General features: G+C 33.0%; 1 protein-coding gene across 1 annotated transcript; it reads left to right on the forward strand.

Moving 5' to 3' along the window:
- Positions 1–3,374: 3,374 nt before the first annotated feature.
- LOC136043649 (nucleolar complex protein 2-like) lies at positions 3,375–8,099 on the forward strand. Its single transcript, XM_065728546.1, has 3 exons — positions 3,375–3,684; positions 5,965–6,218; positions 7,353–8,099. Exons 1-3 carry the CDS (start codon positions 3,426–3,428, stop codon positions 8,082–8,084), a joined length of 1,245 nt encoding a protein of 414 aa, XP_065584618.1. The 5' UTR covers positions 3,375–3,425; the 3' UTR covers positions 8,085–8,099.
- Positions 8,100–8,458: the final 359 nt, after the last annotated feature.

An 8,458-nucleotide genomic window follows, 5' to 3' on the forward strand; every position in this document is an offset into this window, starting at 1 on the left:
CTATTATTTTGTGAAGATTTACAGCTCATTCACAAAAATAATTTTTGTTGGTTGAATTCATGCCGCACATGTAGCCAGAAATGAGAAGCTGCACTAGCTTTTACCAGCTTACTACCAGTTTTTACCAGCTGTTGGAGGCCTAACCCTTAACTTGTGGGCCTACATAGCAGGATGCAAAGACTTTCAGTTACTCTTAAGGAGTGGCAAATTTTAAGGGAATGAATATTAGTTTTAAATCAAACCTTGCTTTCAGTGAAATACAGTTCCATTTTAACAAATGGAAAGGTACTTTTGCGCAACAAAACGTCATTTTTGGCCCAGATAGTGCCAAAGAATGCAGATTCTAAGATAGAAAATCGGTTTATTATGGTCTTAAAGCCTTAAGTAAGGGTTTAAAGTTTCCCATCTCGAAAAAAAGAAGAAAATTGCATTTTAGCATGGGTATCATTACTGTTTTGTCTCCAGTAAATTTAGAAGAGCTGTATAGGAAACATTATTCAGAATTAGTAAATAATCAAAGAGGATCTACTGCAGGGGCTACCAAATCAAAGGACCAGAAAAAAAAACAATAGTAATAAAGAAAATAATGATTGGTGATAACATAGAGGTTGACAAAAGGAAGGGGTGAGATTAAAGTGTATAGCCCAAACCTAAGAGATTTAGCAAATTAGCAAAGGTTAAAGGAAGATTAACTCCAACACTATCCCAAAAAATTTGGAAAAATTATAGTAACTGGTTAGTTTTTTCATAAACAAAAATTAACTGATTAACTTTTTTCTGCAAAATCCCTTCCACCATAAGTTATGTTTAGAACATATATAATTATGCTAAAAAATAACCTAAAACATCATTTAGAGGCTTCTATTAACTTTCTGAATATATTGATTTTTGACATTCCTGTACCAGATATGTTAAGTTCAGTTGTATTTTTTCTTTTGCAGAGTGCTAATCCTTTCTTTGAATACTTCTATTGAGCCAGTTACACTTCCATTAACTAATGATGGGGCTCAATTCTAAGTCAAATTTCAGAGAAAAGTGGGATGCATGAAACTTACTGAAAACTATGATTGTTCAGTATTGTCCAGTGTTGTGAAATTATATTTTTTGAGGTCCCATAGCCAGCTAATTGATGGCCGAGTTCAAAAATATCTGTGAGGAATACTACTATTACTGTGCTAGAGCTTTAGCCCTTTCCACTTCTCCTATTTTATTTCAATTTTTAGTTGGGACTTCATCCCAGTCCGTTGGAGGAAGTCCTACTCTTTTGGGCCATAACTGGATTGCCAAAACCATGATCTTTATCAACCAATCATTCACTATGACCAAGCCATTTTAACCTTCCCTTTATTGTAGCCTAGAAAGAAAGGCTACTTATTCACATAAGTGTAAGGGGGGTAAGGATTTCTTTTTCATTAAAAAAAAAATACAAAAAAGTGCTTTAAGATCTAGGTAGATGGGGTCAATGGCCCCCTTCCTTAATCAGCACTTCAGCTAGAAAGGGGAGTAAGACTAAACTTTTCATAAAGCCTGTTGTTTTACATATGATCCTTCAAACAAGTACCTAAAAATATCCTTAGATACTTGCTGTGGAATGCATCTAGCAAATCTTAATCTACTTCTTAAAGCATCTAAATTTCAGAAGTATGCTTAACCAGAACCACTACCGTGGCTTCTTCTATGCTAACCATAATCCTAAGTCTTACAGTCCTATTCCTTTGAATTTTTTCTAGCTACAAAAACACCCTATGCTTGGCTATCCTGCTCTTTACATCTTCACTGTTTTCACAATCCCGACTATTAGTGCTACTTAGATTAAGTTGAGCCATTCACTCAGTCAATTTTCCTATTGCTACTATAACTCTAGTACTCTTTTTAGGGAAAACCAAACAGTAGATCATGCAACAGTAAAGTATATTTGTACATGCAACAATATTTATACCACGTTTTATTGCAAAGCAACAGTGTTTACCCTACTTGGGCCATAATGCTCTCGAGCTTGAATTTGAAGAAAGTCATTTGTTTTAAAACAGCAAACTTCTATCTGTGTAGCCTCTCAGTTTCAGGGACCATACTCCAATAAGTTGGTGCATTTGTCCTGAAACATCAGTGCAGCTTATACAAAATGAATGGTCAGTATTAACTGTTTATACAGTAAGATTTATGATGATGGAGAATTGTATAGTTTTGGATCAGCTATTAGCATGAAGGCGGGAGTTATTCAGTGTTTTTGTGGGAATGATGGGGTCCTGGAGTATGAAGTAGGTACAGTTTTAGGGCAAACTTTCATGACATCTCCTTCAGATCAACATGAAGGGGAAAGTATGCCTTCAAGTTTCTGTTCATTTGAACGTATATATTGAAGACTGAAAGCTCTGCTCTCATTACAGGAATAACATTTTTCAGTAGAAAAACGGTAGCATTGAAAAAAGAATCCAAGAATTGTATGCTTTACCATAAATTTGTAAAGGCCCAAATATATAATAATTGGCCATTTTTTATCTTCAATTTTTAGATGTTAAGTATTAAAAATAATCCAGATTACAATATGAATTTCCTAAATCAAAACATACTAAGTAAATGTTAAAAAATAGTATTCGATTTTCCCTTCATTTTGGTTTTTTTTTAGTTATTCACCTTTTTTTGCTCTCCCCTAAATGTTTCCCCTTAAACTCAGTTTCTAATTTCCCCCTCAATTTCTGTGTTAGTGCCTGTGTTGTATGCTTTAAACTGAATCAAAGTTGTTTTTCAATGTTCTAAAACTAACTGTAGCATTGAAAAAAGAATCCAAGAATTGTATGCTTTACCATAAATTTGTAAAGGCCCAAATATATAATAATTGGCCATTTTTTATCTTCAATTTTTAGATGTTAAGTATTAAAAATAATCCAGATTACAATATGAATTTCCTAAATCAAAACATACTAAGTAAATGTTAAAAAATAGTATTCGATTTTCCCTTCATTTTGGGGTTTTTCAGTTATTCACCTTTTTTTGCTCTCCCCTAAATGTTTCCCCTTAAACTCAGTTTCTAATTTCCCTCTCAATTTCTGTGTTAGTGCCTGTGTTGTATGCTTTAAACTGAATCAAAGTTGTTTTTCAATGTTCTAAAAGTAACTGTAGCATTGAAAAAAGAATCCAAGAATTGTATGCTTTACCATAAATTTGTAAAGGCCCAAATATATAATAATTGGCCATTTTTTTATCTTCAATTTTTAGAAGTTAAGTATTAATCAAACTCTGAATTGTTGCTATATTGAATCATCCATGTCAGCTCATTTTTTCTTTTTTTATTGAATTGCTTAATGCCCCCCCCCCCACCTCTCCAATTTCAGATAACATTGCGTATTAACAAAGTCATGGTTTGGAAGTGGCACACGTTAATCTTTTCTATTTCTTACAGTAGTAAGCAAAAAACTGTCTTAATAATGAAAACATTTAAGAAGATTGGAAAGCAGTCAGAAGCTGCCAAAAAGCTTCCATCCAAAATTGCCAAGAAGCCACTCAGGAAACCTAACCAAACAATAAAGGAAAAAGAAGAAGATATTTTAAAACTACAAGAAGAACTTGAAAGAAAGTTGGCTGCAAAGTCATTTGAAGATTTTGTTAATGAGGACCTTGATACTGGAGATGAATCCAGTATAGGTAGTCTTATGAATGACTCTGATGAAGCTGAGTTCACTGGAGGTAAGCTCTCATTTCTTCACCTGACTTTTTTTAAGGTAAAAATAGAAAACACAGCTGCAAATCATTGCACGGTAAATGATATTTAAAATTAAATAAATTTCCTGGTACAAAATAATTTTTTTGTATTATTTTTCATTGTTTCAAATTAGATACGCCAATGTTTCGATTGGTCGTATTTAAAGCTATTAGATGTTGTATTTCTTTGTTTGTCCAAATTTGATCAGTTTTGTCCCTAAACTGTTTTGTGTTGAAAAAATATTATTAATTTTGAGCGAATTTCATTTTTCTTTACTTTTCTCTTTTTAATTAAAGAAAAAAAAAAAACAGGCCATGAGAGTCTACAATCCCACAAAAAAGTAAAAAGATCTTAAAAGTTGTTTGTTTTTTTTCTAAAAGATCTTAAAAGTTACTTTTAAGTTCTTTCAGCTTTTGTATTATTATACATAATACCCAGAAAAGCGTCTCTTAGTTTCTAAGAAAATTTGACCTGAATCATGTGTTGAACTCCATCTAGTGAAACAAGCAAAAAAGATACATAGCTTGTATTGTGGTTTTTTCTTATTATTATTTTCTGTTAATATAAGACAGTGGTAATAAGAGAATTTGTAGAAAATTGAAGAAAGACTGAATATTTTGATTATATGAACTGAAGGGTTCTAACACTTTTATGATCTAAGGGCACCCTCTGGAATTCCTGTAGGGATACAAATGTCACTTAAGTAAATGGTCTCACCAATACAATCAACATGAAAAAAAAAGTTTTTACGTCATTTAGCAAAATTAGTCCAGCAATCAACGCATTTTTCTACGTCATTGGTGCATTGCGAATACCAAGGCCGTATGCAGGGGAGGATGTTTCAGGGTTTGAACCCCCACATCCCCCGAAATTTGTGTCTGGCTTGTAAAAAAGTAACAAAAATGCGTAAGGAAGGTTAACAAAAGAAGTATTCTGACGCCTACCAGCTTAGAATCAACTAGCTACTAACGTTGCAAGATTTTTCTAAACTAAGTCTACTTAACGGAGACTGGAGTTTGTCTTAAAATAACTCTTGAAAACAAATCTTAAAAAAAAAATGGGAACTTTTCTATCCCTTACCGTTACAGTTGCATATTAGTTCCATCAATTATATGCAGTTTGTTCAGAGGTTTTTTTTTTTTTTTTTTTTTTTTTTTTTTTTTTTTTTTTTTTTTTTTTTTTTTTTTTTTTTAATTTTTAATGAAGTCGTCAGACACTATATAGTCAGTTGTGCTTGTAGTTTTTAATCATTATCTTGTCATCTTAAATCACGAAAGATCCAACTTCTAAGCTTCCCATTCTCTTTGGATGTTACTATAGAATCAATAAGATAACACCAATAGAAAAACAAAAGAAAATAGCAAGGGAAGAAATACTAATTGAATTTGCCAGTTATTTATTTATTATTTCTACGAATAAGCCTTATACATGAATATATCCTGAATCTGTAGTTAGTTTAACATATTGCTCCTTTGATGCTATTCTGTGACCTTGCCAATCGATATTAACGCTTGTGTTTGAAGCATATGTGATGCAGCAGTATTCTTCCTTCACTTTCACTAATGGTTTTGACTATTCTCAACTATGCCTGCTCTGAACAAATAAAGCAAGGGGTAGAAAGAATTATACCAATTACTCTATGTTCAACCATTCTAAATTTGACGGTAGGGAACCTTTAGTTGGTTACATTTCATTTAATCGGCTCTTTTTGTTCTTGATCTTATTTTTTTTTTTTTTCACTGGAGCAAAATAAATATTTAACAATCAAGTCCTAAGGCAGATTGCAGAATAATGAATACTCGAATTGTGAACGAAAAAAATGCCCCTTGAGCTTCTTTTAAAATACGCCATTAGTCTTTCACCCTTTTTATAAGTAAATTTGATTTTAATTCTTTTCTTTCAGGTCTTGAAAATTAAATAATCTCTATTTTTCTTAGCAAACATGCTGTTTTGACAGTAAATGTAGAAAATCTAGTATCCATTCCAAAAGTTACTTCTCCTATCCAGCTGAATATGTAGTCATGAAAGATGCGTTTTGAAGCCCGCATTTCTAATTGACAAACTCAAGGGGCTTGGAAATACTCTCTGTTAGTGCCTTTGTCCCGAGACTGGTGAACACCACTGTCCCGAGACTTCAGAAACATTTCTTTCAATTAGCTAGTTTCATTCCTTATCGTGAAAATGTTATTGAACTCGGAGTGTGAGATTGTGCACTTACTCTTCCTTAGCAGAATAGAAAATAATTTTGCTACTTTGTGTTGCAGGTGAAAGCGAAGAAATTGACGAAGAACAGACTTCAACAAAGAGATCTAAAGAGTTTGAAAGAAAGAAAAGTAAAGTGAACCATGATTGTAATGCTGGAAAGCAACCATCTACAACCGAAAATAAAAAAACAAACAAGACTGCAAGTAATTCTAAGACAAAACCAAAGCATGTAGAAGAATTTGATGACTTGGATTTTGATTCCAGTGGAACAGATGAAGAGGAACCTCTCCATACTCTTCCTGACACACTAGAAGTAAGTTCCTTGCATAAATTTTTAGGCGAAAGTTAATCTGTGTGAGACTCTCCCCACTATGTATACAGGTACGTATCCAAATCATGAATTAACCCTTTTACTTCGGATGTCAGTTGGACCATTCCTCCTATTCTAACTCGTGACTGTCTGCCTAGAGGGCTTGGTGATGTGTACATAATTATGTCTGATATGGGGTTGAATGCGAATCCAGTGTAAGCTTCCAAAATATGCTTCCAAATATCCTGCTGTGGGCTTGGTGGTGTCTACATAATTAAGTCTGATTGGGCTTTAAGATGGATCTAATGTAAGCTAAGAAATCGAAAATTCCTTGTAGTTAAATTGATTAGGTTATTTTACTTACTCTTTTTTGCTTAAATTAAGAAATTTTGAGGTTATCCGTTTGTGTAAGCAGATGAACAGCAGCTATATATTGTAGCATTATCTAATTGAATTGATAGTGATGAATGGGAATGAGATTTCCATAAGTTATTTTTATCCTGGTGGCAAAAAAAAAAATCGATATGGTACCATAAAAAAAAATCGATATGGTACCATTAAGGCTCATTCTCAACTATTTTCTTCAACTTGTTCATATCCATAGACCCCCTCCCCAAGAAAAATTAGTTTGATATTTCTCCCATCATTATGTGGTTTTACCTTGTAAATCTATTGTAAAACTATTCATCAAACGAAAATATATACTCTGCTCGAGTATAGAGTTCAATTCTGAAATATTTCTGGATTTGTGTAACAGGAAAATTAGTTCCTAAAGCAAATGTCCGTTTTTGAAACAAGGCACACGTCAACATAGGTGCCCTCATAAGTAAGACCTTTAGTAACAGGTAATTTTGTAGAGGGGGTCTAAATTCGAAAAATGAAATGTGCATGCCCAAATTATCCTGAAGGGATCATAATGATGATACTGATTTAAGTATCCGTATGCAGAACATGGATTTTTTTTTTATTAATTTTTATAAAGAGTAAACCAAAATAGCAACAAATTTGTATTGCAAGGTGGAACAAAGTTTCTATTCATTTAAGTCAATTTAGGTTTGGATACTGATAGCTATACAATTGATTATAGTTGCTTTGGTTCAGTAAATATAGATCTAACTAAAATATAATCTATTTCAGTTGGCCTCAGATGATAGTGACTTTCAAGACTTAGAAGACAGTATCCCAGCTCGACCAATTAACACACTCTCTTTAGCTCAGATTGATCAATGGCATGAAGACTTGCAAAATGATAAAACTACCAAAACAGTGAGGCAAGTGATGATTGCTCTCAATTCGGCTTTAGCATCTCTACATAGTGAAGAATCGAAAAAAGAAATTCGAATCGAAGGTTCAAATGCATTCAATGCTATAGTTAGACTCTGTCTTGTTAGAATGTTGCCTTCATTTAAGAGCCTCCTAAAAATAAGCCCGCAAGAAAAAAGAATAGAACCAATGAAAAGTAAAAATTGGGCCAAGGTGAAAACTTCCATTAGACAGTATCTACTTTCTGTTGTTAAGCTACTCAATGGCGTTTATAGCGAACATCTTTTGTCAGTGGTCTTAAAGCATATACACCAAGCAATGCCATTTTTTGCATGCATCGAGAAAACAGTGAAATTTCTATGCAAGAAATTGTTTTCTTTATGGAGCAGTGGTGAAGAGTCTGTAAGAGTATTGGCTTTTATGTGTCTTCTTAAGCTCTGTACGCTGAATTCACAAGAATACCTTGAGTCAGTAATGAAGGGCATGTACCTATCTTACGTTAAAAACACCAAGTTTACTGCTCCCAAAACACTACCTGGAATCAATTTTATGAGACGATCCTTGGTTGAAATTTTTGCATTGGACGATAGACTTGCCTACAGGTGAGGAACTACTATTCAAGATTTTTCCTGATGTGTTTATATAGCTTACTGTAGAAGCAGAATTTATCCAGGAATCAATTTTAAATTTTTTTAAAGGACCTTGAGACTAGGTTTCTTCGTAAAAAACAAAATACAAAACAAAGAAAAACTTATATATTATATTATAATGTTAAGCTCCTGCTTGAAAATAAACCTTGGTACTTTTAATCTGTCTAATTTGAAAGTTTTGAAAAGATAACAGCATGCCAAAACTAATGCATGGCCTCGTAAAAATAACCTAGACAAATATGCTTTGAACATCTACTAAGAACAGCTTTAAAATACATACATCCTATGTACATACGTGTAATCTTACGATGCTTGCAAATGTTTTTCGTT

Source organism: Artemia franciscana, unplaced genomic scaffold, assembly GCF_032884065.1.
Source record: "Artemia franciscana unplaced genomic scaffold, ASM3288406v1 Scaffold_7744, whole genome shotgun sequence".
Taxonomy (NCBI): Eukaryota; Metazoa; Arthropoda; class Branchiopoda; order Anostraca; family Artemiidae; genus Artemia; species Artemia franciscana.

What these genes read in the sequence shown, in the direction of transcription:
- LOC136043649 (XM_065728546.1), top strand. Translation starts at nt 3,426, where the DNA reads ATGAAAACATTTAAGAAGATTGGAAAGCAGTCAGAAGCTGCCAAAAAG. An exon ending in TGAAGCTGAGTTCACTGGAG is followed by an intron (nt 3,685 to 5,964) that starts GTAAGCTCTCAT and finishes TTTGTGTTGCAG; the next exon opens with GTGAAAGCGAAGAAATTGAC. An exon ending in CTCTTCCTGACACACTAGAA is followed by an intron (nt 6,219 to 7,352) that starts GTAAGTTCCTTG and finishes AATCTATTTCAG; the next exon opens with TTGGCCTCAGATGATAGTGA.